Source organism: Dicentrarchus labrax, unplaced genomic scaffold (assembly GCF_905237075.1).
Source record: "Dicentrarchus labrax unplaced genomic scaffold, dlabrax2021, whole genome shotgun sequence".
In the NCBI taxonomy this organism is placed as follows: Eukaryota; Metazoa; Chordata; class Actinopteri; family Moronidae; genus Dicentrarchus; species Dicentrarchus labrax.
The window spans coordinates 2,682,052-2,703,025 of NW_026136709.1; the positions used below are offsets into that span (position 1 = coordinate 2,682,052).

At 41.0% G+C, this 20,974-nt stretch overlaps 1 protein-coding gene across 1 annotated transcript in view; it reads right to left on the minus strand.

Moving 5' to 3' along the window:
• The window catches only part of stk17a (serine/threonine kinase 17a), a 33,105-nt gene that overhangs the window by 3,683 nt on the left and 8,448 nt on the right, over positions 1-20,974 (minus strand). The window contains exons 2-6 of the mRNA XM_051410254.1: positions 15,112-15,324; positions 4,031-4,178; positions 3,358-3,484; positions 3,217-3,265; positions 1,552-1,731 (exon numbers count right to left, since the gene is read on the minus strand). Of these exons, the coding sequence (XP_051266214.1) occupies positions 1,552-1,731; positions 3,217-3,265; positions 3,358-3,484; positions 4,031-4,178; positions 15,112-15,324 (717 nt within the window). The remainder of the gene's footprint in view (positions 1-1,551; positions 1,732-3,216; positions 3,266-3,357; positions 3,485-4,030; positions 4,179-15,111; positions 15,325-20,974) is intronic.

The following is a 20,974-nucleotide window of genomic DNA, read 5'->3' on the forward strand; positions in this document are numbered from 1 at the left end:
AACCAGTATTAGTTTTAGTGAAGTTGGAAGTTATTTATCCCGTGTCTTGAACAACAAGACTGTGTGATGTTATACTGTGTTGAAATAAATAAACTAATTCAGTCTCCTTGCTGGTTGTTCTGACACATTCAGAATCATTACTGCTTTTTCTGTTGGCATTAAACAGGCAGCTAGTCGACTACTGGCTTTATTTAACGACTACTAGTCGACTAGGAAAATCTTTAGTCACTTATTCATGCCTTATTCTGCATGACTACATTCTACAACTACCAGGCCATTACGAGCCTAGTAGTTACAAACCTCCTAATTATGGAAGTAGTTGTACATATTTTATCATCTTAATATGCTTTGCTTAATAAATGTGGTGACCATTCTTAGGTAACAAAACACAAAGGACAAGTGTTAATGGTGTCCAAATGCCTAATGAAGTCTTTCTTACTCAGAATATGTTACCCTTTCTAAATAGAGCGACACCTGTGAGCTAGTTCAGGCAGTGAACTCAAAGTGCACTGCGATGCACACACACGACATGATCAGAACCCCCCTACCAGGGGGTTTAAGCCAAACCGGCTTTGAAACATCACACTGCACAGTGTATCCTACCAACAGTCGAGTTCCAAACTAGGTGTTTCATTGACTGGAAAACTAGTCTCTAAATTTCCAGGTTTTCCAGGGAACCCTGTATTATATTTCAGTAAAAGCAAAAAGTACAAAGTATATATATTTTTTATTTTGTAGATTAAGGGGATGCTGTAGACCACAAGCTGTTTTCAGAGCATTAAACAAAATGTACACAGCATTGTGTTCCGGCTCCGTCACATCACTGTTCCAGTGTCCACTGGAAACTTTTCAGAAGTGGAGCGTCTGTTGTTCAGTGCCCACATTACAGCACACATAATAGAGTTTAGACTTTGCTAACATTATTTGGAATGTTTCTAAGCATAAATACAGTGCATGTTTGCGGATGGTAACTTGCTTTATGGCTGTACTTTAATATGGCGCACAAGCTTTTGTTGCTTCTAAACTTTCTCTATCATCACTCATTTTAAATGTCAGTATAATCCATCTCACAACACAGTTGCAGTCTTTACCCTGGATTTTTACTTTTTAATTTGACAGATATCATGATCATAAAATAATGACTTTATCAGCAGCAGTTTGCCGGCGCAATGTTTACAGTATGAGCCGTGTTCCAATTCATAGCTGTCTGGCAACAGAAAAGGAAAACAACAAGATTCAATTGCAACATCACCTGAACTGGATGTGGTTTTCTACCCGCAGATGGTAAGACTAAATCACAGAGAATGTTTATTTCCTGGCCTTTTGTGCTCATAGTTTTTTATACTGTTATTGTACCCGTTTTCTTTGTATGGCTCTGTAAGTGATTGTTCATTTCACCTGGTCTTAATCACACATAAAGGGACTCTAAAAATGAGTTTGCGAATGAATGGACAATGTGTGTCTGCTCATTCTCTTTGTGCCTTTTCTAGACAATGTTACTAAGTAACACGTAAGGCTGTGTGTGTTGCGGATCAGTGTGAGTGGACTGACTGTGGCTGTTTGCGGAGCAGTGTCTGGATGAAGGACAGGGCGGCTGGGTCCAGCTGTTGCAGCTCCTCCTCCGTGTAGCTCACATTGAGCTGGGAGATGTTGAGAAACGTCTCCTGCTTGTCCTCGCCCAGGAACGGAGAGATTCCTGTCAGCATCACGTAGGCCAAGACACCAATACTCCTGAGGACATGGAGCACAGTGCAGACAGGGTTAGGACAGGCTGATATGGAAACACGTACACAATACATTATATACAATAAAATGTGCATCTTTGAATGGTAGCGTGTCTCAACAACTTCAGACATTTACGGCCACCATCAGGTCAAATATTAATATGTCTAATAATGGTTTATGAGCAAATACCTGCAAGACTAATGACGTTCCCATCAGCCTCAGCTGTAGCTTTATGTTTACTTATTGAATGTTAGCACGCTAACCATGGTGAACATGGTAAACATTATATCTGCTTAGCATTAGCATGTTAGCACTGTGACTGTGAGCATATTGAGTTAGCATCCTGATTTGTATCCTGCATTTAGCTCAAAGCACTGCTGTGCATAAGTACTGCCTCACACAGCCGCTAGCTAAGCTGTAGTCTCTTACACCTTGATTCCACCGGGCTGTACGACGTCACATTGTAATGCTGTTATGATCTGTTCTCTACGCTGCTTCATGCCATTCCATGATGTGCTTCTACCATGGGAAAGTAGGCTACTTTAAATTGTTTCCCTTTTGTCTCTTTTTACAATCGGGGGTCTGCAAAGGGTGTTTTATTCTGAATAGTGACCGGATGTCTCTCGATCTGCTTTGTGCAGCTTGGTTGTGGCTTCCATCAGAAATAGACCATCTGTGTATTCTCCACAGAGCAGACTGGAGAGCTGCTTCTGGTGGAATCACAAGCATTGAGTGTGTTTGAAATGACATCCTAACATACTGCCTACTACATACTCAGTGAAGTCACTGAAGTATATTCAAGCATATGTCTTCTGCGTATCACATGGCTTATCGATCACAGCAAACTCCCTCAATGTAATATTTTCCAGTATTATTTCAAGGCAAATCAAAGTAAAAAAGGGGGAGAGGGGCAGTAAAGGCTATTGTTTGCCAGGAGAAGGAGGATGGTACTATCTTGTGTTTGTAAGTTATCTTGTAAAGCCTATATAAAGTTTACCTAAAGCAGTGCTTAACTAAACAGAATAAATACAGAACAGCAGATAAAAATGGTGCAGAAGTTGGCTGCAGTGGTCGGTGTGACTGTGGGAGAGAGGGGTCTGTGAGCGGACTGGCCGGCAAGACCTGGCAAGAAGCCCCTCCTGGCTGGCTTGCTAGTTAACTAGCTTGTGCTTCTGGAGCTTCTCAACTCCAAAAACGTTGAGCACTTTCACCAGCAATTTTTGTAAAACGCAATCTGCACAGTGGATTTCTCCATTCAAATATTCTCCAAAGTGAATTTTGTGGTAATCCACCATTGACACATCAGAAAAGACACAATGCATTATGGGGTGCTTGAGTATGTGAGTATGAGTATTGACATCACACTTAGTATAAATAATATGTTGGTATGTGATTCCGTGTCAAGAACTTGACATGGTGGAATCAAGCAGTCCAAAAAGTACAAAAAGAGCACCGCTATTTATTCATTGGAATAATAAGGGGTTTTCTCACCACATATCTGTTGCTGTGCTTATGGGCTCATAGTTTAGAATCTCAGGAGCTGAAAACAAGCACACAAACACATGAGTTACTGCTCAGAATCCTATCAGTGCAAAAGTGAGGTGACAGAGGCGAGGATGAACACCAACTCACCGACGTATTCTGGAGTTCCCATGATCTCTCTGAGCTCCTGGTGGCTGCTGACCATCCTGGACAGACCAAAGTCCACGATCTTGATGTCACCCAGAGGAGAGCTGCTGGTCAGCAGGATGTTCTGAGGCTGACGGAGACATTGCGGCACGCACGTTAGTGTTAGACAGGAAACACATATCTACTCTGCTCTGTGTCACCATCTTCATACAGGATACACTCACTTGTGGAACAGTTTTATAGGTTTATAGTCTGTGTTCATATCAGTGGGTTTAAACTGTGCTAAAAATAACTTTTTGTCATACTGGTTGTTTGATTCTAGGAAATGTAATTAAAGCACTAGGAGGAGCCAGAGGAACCAGATATTTTTTAGATAAACTGTATGTCCTACTGTCAGGATATAGTGAAAGTTTCAGAAAATATGACCTACTGCAGCTTTAAGCCACTGGTACATTCTGCTTTGTCCATTATGTCTCAGAATGTTCAGAATGGATCTTTACAAAACCTTGCTGAACCATTGCCAATTTAGTTAGTACAGAGAATAAATGAGGTTTTATCTGAACTCACTGGTTCCTTTTAGACATCATGAAGAAATGAGAGGAAATGACTGCACTGTACAGGAAAAGCAAAATAAAGGCGGTTACAGAGAATCATGTTTGTGTGTGTGTCCACTGACCTTCAGGTCGAGGTGGACAACGTTGTTCTGGTGGAGGAAGGAGACTCCCTCCAGGATCTGCCTCATGAGCCTCTTCACGTCCTCTTCGCTGAAGGCCTCATCTTCCCGATCCGACACACACTGGTTGAAGATCTCGCCTCCAGCCGCACTGCACACACACACACACACACACACACACACACACACACACACACACAGATGTAGACCATTCATTAGATTGCAATGCAAACATTTGAAATCCTTCAGTCTAATAGTTTTGTAGATCAGCCATAAGCTTTATTTACTCTGCTTCACCTGTGCAAGGTCAGGGAGGGCTGGATCCTATCCCAGCATGCACTAGGTCACTGGTCTCACACACAGACAGACACATTCATGTGTAATTTAGAGTTTGAGTTTGGACTGCGGGAGGAAGCCGGAGCACCCGCAGGAAACCCAAACTACCCTCTGTGTTCCCCGTTTCATCCACAACCTCACCAAAATGACTGAGCTGTCCCACGTCAGGTTTTTTATGGCGAATCCCATGAGAAATAAATCACAATCTAGCCCTAGTGTGTGTGTGTGTGTGTGTGTGTGTGTGTGTGTGTGTTATGACTTGCTAGAGGCAGTGGCAGAAATAGCAGCACCTCCAAATATAGCAAACTAATTAGGAACTTCTCTTGAACGAGGCCGTTTGTACTGTCGACTGATCACTCTCTCTCCACCTCTCACGTGAGAACACAGGCTCGCGATCACAGAGTAAACAGCAAACATCAGAAATACTTCAGCTACTGCCCTCCTTAAAGCACCTTTCATTTCCTCTGACCTGAGATAAACTTTGATGGATAAACTCAATTAGACCGGTTGCGTGATTGAAAAAGAAAAAGAGAGAGAGGGCAGTCAGGAATAGACAAGGCGTCCCCTCAGGGTGCTGGTGAATTAGGCTCTATCTCAGAGGAAAGGTGGTGGGGGGGGTGTTTTGGTTTTTCAAGGTGAGAAGAAAAGGCCTTTAAACCAACTAGAGAGAATAAAAACACTGGCAAGACAGGCTGGAGGTCAGACCTGATGTATGGTAATCAAAGTCAAATAGTTCCCCACAGAACCTCCATTATACACACACACACACACACACACACATATTCGGGTTCTGATCCAGCGGTACAGTAAGCGCTCAGAGCAGTCAGGTTAAACTTCATTGCAGGATAATACGGCTTTATTACAACTATAATTGTAGCTCAGTAATAACACTGTACTCACCAAGTGAATCCAAATACAGTGTGTTATATAATGTGGATAAACTGTTGGCTGGTTTACAATCTGTCTAATCATCTGACTGCTTGGGTGTTTTTGACTACACAGACTTTGTTCTTGCAAAGTCTGTTTTCCTGGAAAGAAATGCTTTTATTTTTCCTTTCAGCCTGGAACATATTTTTCAGTGTTTGGTTGCACTGTAGCAAAGTCAATGTGCCCCTGTGTTCCCAGATCTAAGAAGCTAATACTTTAGGGCAGAGGTCACTAACCTTTACTATCAAAGGAGCAGTTTTTGGCAAAAAAAATAAATAAATAAAAAAAATAAATATAGAGGAACAGGCACCAGGTCAGGATGTAACGTATGGCGCTCATTTTAGTTGGACGAAATGTTAAGACAACACACACCAGAGTCCACTAACTTGACACTATTCCAAAGATCAGACTGCGTTAGTTGGATTGGTTCATTGAGTTTTTCTTGGCCATACAGGATAGAACTCCCAATATAATTCATATCATTTACCAGTAGGCCTAGTACTGTCACATCTTTTAATTATGTAGGGATCACAATGAACATGGTACACTCTTTTGTGGCGCGTCTGGCTGTTCTTACCCCAACCAAAGTGTTTCAACTAACATTGTTGTGCATGTATTCTATCACAACTACAGATCTGATCATTAATAAGATGTATGTGTAGAGATATGAACATTTACAGCATTTCCATTTCCTGATTATGGCTCCAGCAAAAATAGGTTGGGTGCTGAAAATGTCGCAGCAAGTCTGTGTACAAGTACATGTTTTCCATGACATGTGGGAACACTCAGGCAGCTATAATTTTAGCTTCTGGTTGAAAGTTGCTTGTTAGTTACTAGAAAAATCTAATCCCTCAGTGATAACATCCCGAGCCCCAGAAGTTCCATCTGTTAAATCCTACAAACCATAGCATTCAATCTTAAAGGGCCCTGAACTCACAATGTTCCCCCCATTACTGTCACGTCAGCCTGAGCTGAAGCTAAGCCTGAAAATTATCCTGACCGGTACCAGGCTAGTTTGGAGGGTTAGGTTTCCATGGTTACTTAGATCAGACTCATTTAAACCTGCTCAATTAATAAAGAATTTCCTTGAAATAAACACCAGGTTCAAGCAGTCTTTACACACACACACACACACACACACACACACACACACACACACACCACACACACACTCTTACTTTTTTGTCGCCCTGTTGTTCCAATGAGAAAGCAGTGTGTTAATGGAGGAAGTGCCAGAAACCAGACAGCGCAAGAAGAGAATCATGATTAATAATTAGGTCAGCTGAGGGTTGTGTGTGTGTGTGTGTGTGTGTGTGTGTGTGTGTGTGTTAAGTGACTTTCTAATCCATGCCACCATTTGCACACACCTGCACGTGCATTAAACTGTTGGAAGGAAAGTTCATTCCTCAGAGGATCAGACAGAAGATAATCCAGTCTGACAAACAGAAAACAACAACTGAACACCTCCTACTGTACCCGCTCGGTCCCACACACAGGAGCTTTACTTAAAGACTGTAAATATATAAACTTAATATTCAGTTAAGTGTGGGAATCTGGTGGGATCTGGGTCATCTGGCCTTGTTTTTTAAACTGGATATGGTCTATTTACCTCTTATATGAGATGGTATTGGTATTTCATAGGGGTATGAATATTAATACACTTGAGAACGATGATATTATGTTTTGTGATACTGTGTTGATTCTCAAAAATACTATGGATTTTTAAATAATAGCTTACATTCAGAGGTTTATTTTGTGTTGTGTTTAAACTCTGGACTGTAATCTATCTTCAGACATTTCAGTCTTCAGGTAAGCAACTAGGATCCAAGTTGAATTTTAGCAAATAAAGGTCAGCACAATAGCAGCAAAAATATTCCTTGCAGTGGCTGGGTGCCTCACAGTTTGAAAGACTGATGTATAAAAAAGAGTAAAAAAAAAAAGACATTTACATTTAGAGTTTTAAATGCTCTTTATATGTATGATGGAAAAAGGCAAAGATATCTGTAGGACAATTTAACGATGAAAAAAACAGTGCTGCAATATATTACAATAATAAAACTGATAAGACATGTTGAATATAAAACTGTGCTAACATAAAGGCCTTTTCAAAATATTTTGAGGATTGATTTCAATTCTGTAACCTCAGCGGCGCAGAGACATGGTTGTCCTTCAAAACTGAGTATGCACCATCCTGTTTAAGATCAGAGGTGTGGCAGCTCAGCTGAGGTAAGAAGATAACAGACAAGATGTGGCCAGAGACATGAGGCCATTTTCAGTAGTTGACACAAAGAAAAGGACATTTGAATTGTTTCGCACAGTTTTTTATTTATTATATTTATTAATTTAACTTGATAAAGAAAACATATATGTTGTAGATTATTGTCTGAGAAATAAAGGAATCTTTTTCAATCACAATGTATCTTCAACCTCAGTTTGAGAAAGTCACATTGTGAACCCAGTATTGTGAATCGTGAGTTGAGCGTATCGTTACATCCCTGCTGATGTTCATGGGAAGACAGTTTCATGCATAGGAAGACAGAACGAGGTAACAGAGCATGCTCAGTAACAACAGGCTGCCAGGAATAAACAAATCAACTTTCTAAATGAATCTGTTGAATAAACATTTTGATTGAAGACCCAAGAAGCCTCACTAAATGGGTCATTCGCACTAGCAGAAGCAGACACACACAGACTAAAAAAAAAAACTTTCCATTGATACGACCCCAAACAAAAGCAGACAGGCCTGAGGCCGGCCAAGGTTTGATTGACACGTAGCTAACGTAATTAATGAAATCAGTGTCGTATCAGCCACCAGTTACCTCAGATGGTTTACTAAAAAAAGAAAAAGAAAACATAAATGTCACCTGACCTACATAATGTGCTTCAGTCATACATCCCATACACACAAAGACACCACACACACACACACACACACACACACACACAAACAACAGGGAGATGGGGGGGGGTCTATAACAATTAAAAGACAGGGCAAATATGAAAGTACTGGGTATTCCTTTACGAAGACACCTCACAGGCACCCACAGAGAGTGGGCAGAGAAACTGCTAATTGCCCCACCACAATGATGGTAGAATGAGATGCACCAACAGAAACGGATGAGGAGGAAGGCGTCTCCACAAAGGACAGCGGAGACAAAGAGATACAAATGTTACAGAGAGAGGGGGAATGATAAAGTCAGAGTGAGGTCAAGTGAACGCCTCACAGTCATGCTGTATTCAGCAGCTAACAGCCAAAATGCCTCAAGTCTTACATCACCATTAATTACACTTGGGGTCAAATGAACCTGCTATGGGGTGCTGGGGTAAAAACGAGCAGTGGGCCCCTATTGAGCCAACCATGCACATGATCACTGAGACCCATTTTACCCAGAGACCCAGGAACTAACCAGTATTTTGTATGCTGGGATTCATTTCCCCAAGTTTGTGATTATTCAATGAAACACAAATGTATTTATGCATATGCACCATGTGAGAATTCTATCTTATTTTACACTGGAGTTTTTATTGTGCTTTAGTGATTGAGAAAGGTTCGGGAAATTCAATTCACTTTAAATAAAAACAGGATCTGGGGATCCCCCATCCATTCAAACTGACAGATAAAAAAATTAAAAATCCTGATAAAGCTATAAATAATTCATGTAATATTTTGTAGGGACTTGGCTTGGGAACTGGAGGGTCACCGGTTCAAGTCCAGCACGGACCACAGTATAGAGTGTGGACTGGTAGCTGAAGAGGTGCCAGCTCCACCTCCTGGGGACTGCGGAGGGGGCCCCTGAGCAAGGCACCTCTGAACCTAACCCTTACCTGCTCCCCCGTTTGATTGTAAATCAACTACTTCTACTTTAAATACAGTTTAAACACAACATGTACTTTAACAATAGATTTAATAGATTCAAATGTGCCTCACGGTCATGGTTGTGATTGATCATCTGGCACTTGATGCCTTATTTATAGATACACAGAATATTCTGCTTTTGTTTGCCATTTATTTCTTATTTTCTGGCTACTGTGGCTCACTCAAGTCTACAGTATATTCCTACTGGCAATAAATTCTAAGACCCAAGCCCACAATGAATGATCATATCATATCAGAGCCTGATATATCTTCTTCCTCTGTGCCATAGAGCTCAAACTATTAAAACACACATCAATGAGTCACATTGATGCACTGGGTCACATGTTCCTTTATTCCCATGAATGCACACACACACACACAAACACACACACACACACACACACACACACACACACACACACACACAGTAGTTTATTCTTGAACTCACTCCCAATTACACTGTCCTGCAGCCCCGAATACTCACTGGAGCACCAAATATGGATTAATCCGCTGCTGAAAATAGTGCCCCAAAAATGCACTATTTCCTCCTGTTTGAGAAACTGCTGATCAAAACTAAAGCAACTGGGCGCCCGGTTAGCTCAGTGGGTAGAGCTGGGGACCCATGCATCAAGGCCGAGTCCTTGCTGCAGCGGCCCAGGGTTCAAATCCGACCTGCAGCCCCTTGCTGTGTGTCATCCCCCCTCTCTCTGCCCCCCTTTCCTGTCTATCTTCAGCTGTTCCTACCAAATAAAGGCAATAAAAAGGTAAAAAAAAAAAAAAAACTTTAAAACTAAAGCAACCAGCTGTTTTAAATGAAATATAACAGCCCCCCTCCAGTCAGTGCAAGGCAGACATTTTAGAGGAAATTGAGATTGCTGGTTTTGAGAGTTTGATGGGATTTGCTGACAGTAAGGAGAATATAGGACAGTACAACCTTTATGCATGACAACACTGACCAGCCGTCAACAGAACACCTCAGTAACAGAAGCTATACAGTTAGAAGGCAGTTTGTTGGTGTGAATGTTAAGTCGATCTGAGCCGTCAAGTCATGTTTTTTCCCCTTGTGTGACTCTCTCTTTGGGCGAGCGGCCACGCTTTGGCTGGTCACGTGCGCACGTGCGCCTCAACTGACATAATGAACTCTGGGCTGGAGCTCAGCCAGCAATGAGGCCATGGAGCTCTCTATCACTCTCATTCATCCTCACTGGATGCCTTCCTCTCTGTTTAACTGTTCTCTCCATCGCCCTCTAATATACACTACTCTCTCTCTCCTTTCTCATCCCTCTCACTCTTCATCTCCATCTTTCTTTCTCTTCCTTCCCAGCCTGAATAAAGCTTTGGTCCCTTTTTTCCCTCACCACAACCCCCCTCCCTCCCCCCTCCCATCATAGCATGAATAGTTTTCTATGTCAAGTTGACCCTCATTCGTAGAATACCCCCCCTCCCACCCCCCACATCCTCCCCCCTCCATCTACTCCTCCATCTATCTTTCAAATCCTCCGTCATCACCACTTGCCCCACTACCCGAAATATGTCAGCTGTCAGCCAAATAAAAGACGGGGAGAAAAAAAGAGACAAGAGTATGTTGTCAACATCCCTCCCCAGAAAGAATGAAAGCATTCTGCTCTACTTCCCTCAGATATAAAAAAAGCACAGGGCCGGGGGGGGTATTGAATGGTGCTGACACGGGCTGAGCTGTAGCAGTCACACAGGGATCACCTTCATCCCTTCTATATGATTAATATCATGGTATCAAGTGTTACTGATCTATTTATTAGCTGATATTGTTGCTATTTTCTTTTATATTAAAATTTATATCTATCTATCATCTCCATCCGAAACATGCTCGTGACTGTAAGTGCCATATATTTGAGTGTATTTGAATAACTTGAGGGCAACGGAGGGTAAATTCAAATGATACTTGAAGTGATGGTTGAAATAATAACTGAAAATTACAATTACAATTAAGAGACAAAAGTTAAAATGGAATGTTAAGGGATGACAACATAGATTATTTCCAGGATATTTGGTTATATTGATTAATTTCCAGGTGTTCCAGGACGCGTGGGAACCCTGGCAGTATAATGTCTTTTACCCACGCCTAATTCAGTGTGGCAATTTCCTTTCAAGCAAACAAATATTACTCATATTCCACAATGAACTTTTGTAAATTTGAGGAATTATTTTATTAATGGGTTTACTACACCAACCAAACTGTAATATCTTCCTATGTGAGTATGCTCTGGTCTGTGTGTGTGTGTGTGTGTGTGTGTGTGTGTGTGTGTGTGTGTGGGTGTGTTTGTCCGGTGTGTGTGTGTGTCCGTGACAAGGAGCACTATCCTCATTCAGGGCAGCAGTTAATTCTGGGATTATCCTTTTTATGAACAATGTCTCGGGGACTGGGATTATGGACTGAGGTGGGGGAGGATTGGGCCGACTGGGGCATTTAAAGGGGCATTTATGGGATCTCCTTAACAGGACAGATTGCATTGTATGGCATGTGCTGCTGACAGCACATAATCCTGTAAAACACTACAATCCTCACAGCACTGGCAGCCTCTCTGCTCTATACATGCATCCCCCCATGCAAACACACAGTGGAATCAGAGAGACAGACCAAGTGGACCAATAGCCATTCATTTCCACTCTAAACTAGAACTAACATTAACGTATCGTAGAGTAGAGTTTTGAAGCAGGAGGAGCTATTGTCCTGGTTCCCGAAGTAAAAGTCTCATCATTTTTTCAGACCATTTTAGTGACCGTAGTCGGAGAACTTCTGTGCATGGAGGGCATGAAACTCTTCTTTGTAGGTCATCAGTTCAAGGTTACCATTCTACTTAATGTGCTTCTAATACTATGGAGAAAACTGTTAACCACTCGAGTTTCTATATTAAGGAACTAGCAAGTACACCATTATATGTATCTGTATCTGTTCAACCAACTAAATTATCTGTACTTGTGTCTGTACTCTGAATAGGAAGGGTTAAACTGGAAGTGGGTGGGCCTTTTGGAAGTTGTTCATTGAAGCGTAAAACTGATATGGTTTGAAGTTGAAGTTGAAGTTGTTACATTTATTAGGCATTTTTTAACAGAAATAGTTTTTAGATTAAAGTACAAGATTACAAGTACGGATTTCAAGATGTTTCACTCTGATGATACTAGTACATTATCTGTACTAGATACTCCTTTCAGCCCAGTACTAGCTCAACCCTAAAAGGAACATGGATTTTTTGAAAATGAACGGTGAGAAGAATACTTCCACAACCAGCAGCTTTTGCCGCTAGCCAGCCTGTAAAAACCCTTCCTTCATCCCTTTCAACACATCAATCCAGCTGACCTCCAGTTTCAACAATGTCATTTCAATCTCACGCCCTCGAACATGATCTAATGCTATAAAACAATCTATTGAAGGTATATGGCAGTGCAGCATTTACAGTGCAAGACCCTTGTAGGACATTTGTACTGTTTTATTGCCCTGCACTTCACTGTCTGCTCTGTGTGTAGAGGTCATAAACGACAGATGACAGCTGATCCAGAATGTGTCAATACCGTCTAATCTAGTGGTTTGCCCTCAACTGTTTGAACACACACTCTCCTCTGTGTGTGTGTGTGTGTGTGTGTAGTAGGGGTTCTGGGTGTCACTATGGTAAGGGATGCAGGCAAAATCCAATATGGCATGTGGTGGGACAGAGAGAGAGACAAGGACAGAGAGAGGGACAGGGGAAGTAAGAGAGACCTTCTTGATTGGCCTTAGTGTGCCATTAACTTGCACTCACACACACTCTTGCACGCACGCACTATGGGAACCAGGTCAAGCATGGGCAGGGTATGACCAGGGAGATGAGATCATCGACAACTGGTGCAGCTACTGTAGTCAACACCATACAGTATTGTGTGTGTGTGTGTGTGTGTGTGAATCTCACATACTGGGTCAAACTGAGCTGTGCTCCACTTGGTTGTTATTCAGTGTTACTGATGGATTTAACACATCCAACTGCTGTCAGTGCCCTTCACCTCTCAGCCATAAGCCTGGGACAGTGGAAACCCAATCCACCCATATTCTACAACACAATCTGTGTGTGTGCATGCATGTGTGTGTGTGTGTACACACAAAAGGACATAGGCGAGGCACATTGTTGGAATAGCTAGTGTTTGCTGGAGCATTTAAGTTTGGCCTGATGCTCTGCAGGACTAAAAACAGCTATATTGTCTCTTCCCTTCTCACACTTTTCCTTTGAGAATATCACGCTGTTTATGTCCTGTGGGTTTTCTATGTTTAGTCACAAGAAAGAACATAAAACTCAACTGTGTACTAAGCAACCAAATGGAACACTACAAACCAATAATTACAACCAGTTTTCACACACACAGGCACGAGTAACTCTTGACAATCAGGGACAGAGAGCTGAAAGGAGTGATTATGGCATTATTCATGAAAGCCTCAAGGAAGGATGGGGAAGAAGGAAAAACAAAGTTTTTCACAGTAGACATTTTGAATGTCATAACAGGAACAAGTGACACTAACATTATGATAGCTGCATCCTATTTAGGTTCACTGGCATATCTTGGTGAGATGGCATAATGGAATGGAACCATCGTTAATATTAGGGCTATGTATTGGAAAGAATCTGGCAACACAATACGTATGGCGATACAGGGGTTATGATTCAATATGTCATATGATATATTGCGATACTGTAAGCTAGGCGATATATTGCAAATTAATACATTAAAAAATCTATTTGTGGAAAACTTACTGTATAAAAACACAACACCATATACATAAAAAAGTTAGGGTTTGTTTGTAAATGTGTATTTCTCACAGTCGCTGTAACATCCAACATCAAAGGGCTCAGTTTACGTTTATCTACACTGCTATCTAGCATTTCGGGGTTTATATACAAAAACCGATACAGTATTTTGGATAATTGATACAATAGCACAAAATAAAATATCGTTAAACAATATTTTTCAATATGTTCTTCCACCCAGTGTCAATACGTGTTCTTTTCTCACCCGGGGCAATCCTTATTGTTGAGCCCTGACAGATGCTGCCAGTGAGCTAGCTGAGCTACAAACTAGGGATGCACAATAATTGTGCTGGCTTCGAACAACTGTTCGGCTTTATGCTCCATGAAAGCCAACGTATGTCTGTTGATGAACTTTACTGGAAAAATAAATGAACATTTGAAGAGTCAGAACTGTTGTTTGTTGTTGTTGTTGTTGTGTAAACAACAGTGATGAACAGATTGACAGAATATTAAATTATCCATCTCTGCTCACTACATCTCAGCCTCTCTTACCCTCAGGTGTGTTAAATACAAAAATGTTAAATTATTGGTTATTGTATAAGCTGAAAAAAGTCGATATCATACATCCCTAAAACAAATGTTTGTATCAAGGAAGGTCTTTTTTAAGCTGATGTCAGATGGGGTCAGTAGGGTCACCAGGTCAAACTTCAGATGTATTTCCTCCTTCTTTTTTAGTTTTGCGTCCACCCCAGCTGTCAGATGACAATCATTATTTCATGCACACTCTCCTCGCGTGAATATCATGAATATAAAATGAATGGCTAAAATATATAGATTTTCCCACTAATAGCAGACTTCTGGGCTGTAAACACTTACTGATAGTAATAACTATACTTTGTTTCTACAGCTTTTTGTCCTATTTCAGTTGTGTGATTATTGCATTTTACATCAGTGAAGATCACTTTTTGTCGTGTGTCACGGCTTCGTCACATGCCATATTAAGTAGTCATGGTTCTCTTTATGTTGCTTGTAATTAAAAACTCTTTCATGTGAATATACTCATGACTGGGTAGGAAAAGCCACAACTGAGGCAATTGCTAACCAGCTTTGTGAGTATCCAGAATTACCAAAGGTTTTGACGTTTCCAACTATTTGGCACATGTATTTCTGGCTGCTTAGAGCGTTTTGGTGTCCTGTGCGGGTTGGATACTTACAACTCTAGGACCAGCACCATCTCAGAAGCCATCTCATAGACCTGGTGGAGGTTGACCACCCGGAGGCTGGCTGTGGCCAACTCCAGCACTGCGATCTCATGGATGATCTCCATCCGGCAGTCTTGGCCTTTCCGTCTCTTCCTCATGAACTTTGCGGCGTATTCGTGGCCCGTGCATTTCTCAACGCACTTCCTGACCACAGCAAACTTCCCCCTGGAAAACAAGAAGAACATCAGTACAATGGCTACGTTTAGGTAAGGATGCTTGGACTCCCATTGTGCTAACAGGTTCTGTCATGGCTCGATGTTATTCTAGTCTAATTATAATACCATGCTACTCCTTCTAAAAGAGTCCACAGGCTTGTCTTCTGAATTCTGTTCTCTGGTGGTGAAGTGAATTCATCAGACTTTAATTATTAGGAATTAACAGATAGATCCAGAATAAAACAAAGAGAGGGACCAAAATCATGGAGGAATATCAGGAGTGCAGAGGTCACAAATTGATTAAAGTTGAATCATAAAGTCGGTCGGTAAACTGTAATAAATATTTACAATGGACAATTTCTGGAATATTTTTACATTTCTTTATTATCTGCTATAGAAGATCTCTACTACAGTTACTATTATTACTATTGTCGCTGCTCATTGTCCCCCATCGTTGTTGTCGTCGCCATCATCTTCTTCATGTTCATCATCATCAGTCACTACTATTAGTGTAGTTGTTGCTGTGCACCTCTGTCTGTGACAGACAGACGACAGACGACCACCCACCTAGAGCCGGAGGATCTGTCCTAGGTTTCTGCCTTTTAACAGGCAGTTTTTCCTTGCCCTTGTCTCCAAGGTCTTGCTCATGGTGGTACTGTTGGGTCTCTGTAAATAATGTTTTAAAGAGTTCGGTCTAGACCTGCTCTATTTGAAAAGTGTCCTGAGATAACTTCTGTTATGAATTGGCGCTATACAAATAAAATTGAATTGAATATAAAACAAGACTAATGCCGTGTCTAAAATCACTCTCTATTAACTATACAGAGCACTGTATTGACTATCTGTCATTTTATTGTGTGTAAATCTATCCACTATACAGTGCCCTCAACAATTCCAGAGTACAGGGTACATGATTATGTACGTAATATCTTTTTTTTACTTGCCCAGTCGGGCAAATGGATGACGAATCTACTGGCCGGACGTTTATTTTTACTTGCCCCTATACAAATAGTTTTATTTATTAGCAGTAATCAGACCCTATAGCTGCGTGCAAGCAAGATGCTGTCAGCTCTTATTATGGCCTTCCAGCACAACGCCTCCCAACTAAACTCCTGTTTCCAGGATCATTGAAATGCTAACTTGCACTTCAGCTCATAAACTTTACCATTGCCATTCTCTCCTTCTGTCCGACTGACACACTCAAAAGGATTAAAAGAAAGTGAGATGGCTCACTCCTTAGCTACTTCAATCATCAGCGACGAAAAAACGACGTGTTTCGTTCTTTTTTTAATTGGGCAAATGAGTCGCTAGACTTACCAGCCCGTAGTGAAAGTTTACTTGCCTTATTGTTGAGCCTTGAAGTACACTGGAATTATGCTTTAATGTAGAAAACAAGTTTTTAAAGAGTGATCATCAAATACACCAAAATCTATCAAAATAAACTACAGAGCTGTAAAGAAACTGCCTAGTGAAACTGTAAAGTAAAAGTAGACTATTAAACTGTACGCAGGATAGACAGAGACTAGTTACTGCTTAGAATGACACTGGCCAGTTTCCCAGGCAGAGACTGGCTTCAAGTTCAGGAAGAGTGCATATTTGGTGTTAATGCTGGGTTTCAAACATTGTCAGCAGTGTTGCCCTTTCTATTTCTATCACAACCGTCTGGCCTGACCCAGTTCTTTTTCCAGGCTAGAAGGTGTTCCTGTGTTGCGGACCACAGCTCTGTGTGTGCACACATGTGCATGCTGCCCAGGGGAAATCCTCTGAAGTGCAGCTGGTGATGGAGATGACAAGCCCACATCGTGCCTTCCCTTGGGCTACTGTTGGCAGTCCATGCTCCAATAATCAGCAGCAGCACCCTGGCTGAACCTGACCCATCCACAGCCAAGACTCACACTGGCACGCCAAAACTGCTCCCCCTGCCTCTTTTAATGTGGCTAGACTTGACATAAAGACAGATGTAGATATATAAAGATCTCAACAAATAGAAAAACTTTTGTCCTTTCTATAAGTTGTCAAGAGCACACAGGCTACTGATTCAACCTACTTTAAACAGATGCAGACAGAACAGGTGTTAAGAAAAAGAAGACGCTGAAATTGGATCTATCAATTATGGATGTTTTTTCTTGGTCTATGAGCCACCAAAGAAAAACAGTGTTAAGTTTCAGCAAATGTTGGGCTTGTTAACCATCCAGGGGGTTTAATGCAGACCAGCTCAGCAGGCTGCCATTTAGCACTCTGCTGGATACAAAGCCATTGTTCCATTTTGATTTGATTGGTTGCCCTCTGTTCCTGCATACTGAGTTATTCTCCAGAGACATATTTGAGCATTTAGAAGTGGTAATTTTCAGACCCAGTATTAATATATAATTTAGTATCATCCCTCTCCTAAACACTAGAGCCTCTTTAGGTTAGAAGGTTGTTTAAATTATACTGGCACTGCAAAAGATTACCAAAACTGGAAGGACAAAGAAGCATTATGAGGACAGAACTGAAAAATACACTTATATACCTACAGTATATAACTGACTACTAACTACGAGAAGAAACTTTTTCATACACTACAAACTGGATTGCATAGGTGGAGCAAGTGAACCTCATGCAATGGATATGTCCCTGTACTACCTACGTCAGATTTTCACCAGCTCTTGATTGGCCTGTATTTTACATGCTCATTTTACAGTTTTTCAAATCTTCATCTGAATGAATGAATTATTCTTCAGATTAAACCGAATAAAAATGTCTAGAAAATGATGTTCTCATAGCGGTAAAGAGCAAACATGATTGGACTAACACACCATTTCAAACCTATCACGGTGAATGCTGCCTTTCAGTTGAATTTAAGCTGGAAATGTTTGTAAAAACAAAAGTGCTTTTATTCAGAATTGATTTGACATTTCCACTACACACAACAGTGAGATCAAAACAGTCTGTAAACACCAGATGCTACACCAGATACCCTGTTACCTATAAAGACTTTAGTTTGCGTTGTTGAGAGAACACAGTGTCTGACATACAGTAACTCTCAGTAAAAGTTCTGGATTTTAAAATAAAGCAACACAAACCTGACGGTCTTCAGGACTTTCACAAAGAAGAGTATTATAATCGCTCTGTGCTCCAGGGCAGTTAGAACATAAAATTATAGTTAGAACTGAACAACAACAACAAAACAGATATCTAGTATTTCATTCCATTCTTTATGAAACCATAGCTAAGAGCAAGAACAGAAGCTGTAAGATTAAAGCACAATGCGTGAGACTGTGTGGTAGCTATGAAAGACCTGTATCAGGGTACACAGCATGACAAACAGCTCTGGGCCAGAAGCACTAGACTGGGCTGCTTCATCCTCAGCTGGCCTCATGTGACATGTCATGGGGCCGATGCAGCCGGGAGCTACAGATTGCCCACACTATTTCTCAGATGGTTTGTGTCATTATTTTCTATTAGCTCACTAGTTTTCTTTGTTTTGTGTCAACAAAGTCAATAACAACTAGGGGTGGGCGATATGGGCAAAAAATAATATCTCGTTATTTTTTGGGATTTTGGCGATAACGATAATCAGCCGATATCCTTTAAAATGTGATTGGAATTGTCTGAGTTAGGGCTTGTGTCCACCAAATGCGTTTTTAGCACTGAGAGCTCAAAAACTCATTTTCTGAGCGTCCAGCGGTGTTAAAGGTTGAACAGATTTCAACTTGAAGCGCTCTGAGCGCTGCGCTAAAAAAGTCTTTTCGAAACCAAACCATTTCCATGCCAGAGAGGTAGACCCACGTCTCGGCACTAAATCATCTGAAGTACCGGTAGCTTCAGGGACTGGAGGTGTTTGCATTTTCTCTCTACCATCACAACGCGTGCAAACTGTTGCAAGGAGGATGCTAGCGAGAGGTCATGTGATCACGTCATGTGATCACGTAGGCCCACTAGTGTGACTGAATCCTGCCATGCTGTAGTAGGCTGCACCGTTGTATTAAGTGGATGTGAGGAGTTTCCACGTGCATTTCAATATTTTTGGTGAAGTAATTTAAATACTCGATAATGGAAATTTGCACATCGTAAAGCGTATTATCGAAAACTATATATATCGCCCACCTCTAATAACAACAAAAGCCTAGTTTACTGAACACAGTATGCAATGGGCCAGAAGGACAGAGCAGTTTTAGAAGCCCAGAGTAGGACGGTCTGTCCTGCTACACTGTCCTCTGAACATTCTGAATTCAAACAGAAAATTACAAATGCTATTTTCCCCCACAATCAAGTTGTGTTCCAATTTCATCTAAAAAGAGGCAGCACACTGTTACCATCACAAAACTGAACATAAAGGACCACTGTGTACCCAGCAGTTTAATATGGTAGGCTCTGCCAGATAAGGACCTGCCGCCTCTGTAGATAACAGTTCATTCTAAGGTAAAAAAAAAAAACAAAACACAACAATTCTTATTAGCATTTTATTAATTACTAATGAAAACATAGCTATGAATATTATATTCCATTTCTGCGAGTAGATCCACCTGAATGTTACACACTGGACCTTTAAATGTGGTGAAACATGAATTGGGAAAAAATAGAGCCTTAATCAGTACACAAAGCACCATCACTCCAACACGCATCATATAGTTGCTTCTACACATTACACATTTCATTTCTGATAATGATCATGAAAGGGAAACTTTCACAGAAAACAGCAGGTATCGTTTGGCTCTAAACAAAAACCTGAGGACCGGCTCAAAGGATCAAGCAGCTCACAGCATCCCACTCTGTGATGATGACACGCCTGAGAGAGGAGCCTAAAAACTAGTGCAGTACAGAGCATTATGTCAGATTTAACTCATATATGAAGCAGATATTGCTGCATTAGTCTTATTAATGCTATCATTCAATAGTGAGTTCCAGTGGAAAGGCTTAGTGTTTTATTGACTTTGCTTCTACTTCACACTGAGTCTGTGATACTGTGTAGGCTGAGGCTGATAAAATGTAAGCTTTCATTAGACATTTTGAAGGAGGTCGTTTATGTTACGTTGAGGCCTTCCTCAGATCCAACTCTCATAGAGGCCTTTCTGTCCACTCAACTGAGTGCTTGTGGCATTTCCTTTCTTTTTGTTAACCCTTCATTTATTCAAACAAACAGATCATGCAGAGATATTGCAGTCGATGTGACCATACTGAACAGTTACTGTTGAATAAATAGTTTTATATTCAAAATGAATTATCTGAGGAAGGAATGAAAAAAATAGTAACACTAGGAGTAAGAAGGAGGAGGCGAGGGAAGACGGAGAGGCTGAAGACAAGAAAGATCTTAAGCTGGGTCAGATGCCATCAATGTGACTCTCTAAACTCCAGGGTTGGGTTGTACAAGCTATTCATACAAACTGTGCAAGATTTTGTGTGAAGTTCTTCCAAATTTCAGCTGACTAATTCCAAACATTCAAATTTATAAAATCGGGCTGCACCATTAAAACTTTAGGAATGTCTTAGCTTGTAAAGACTTTGAGTTTGCCGAAAGAAAACATTAACCTAACTCTCTGTATATGACGTATGTTTTGATTTTTTACATTAGCATGCATGTGGAAATATATCCTTTCCAGAGTAAAGAATTCAAAATTAAACTAACAGACACTATTTGCTCATTTGGTCTAACACTACCACTTCTTTCATTTTTGAAT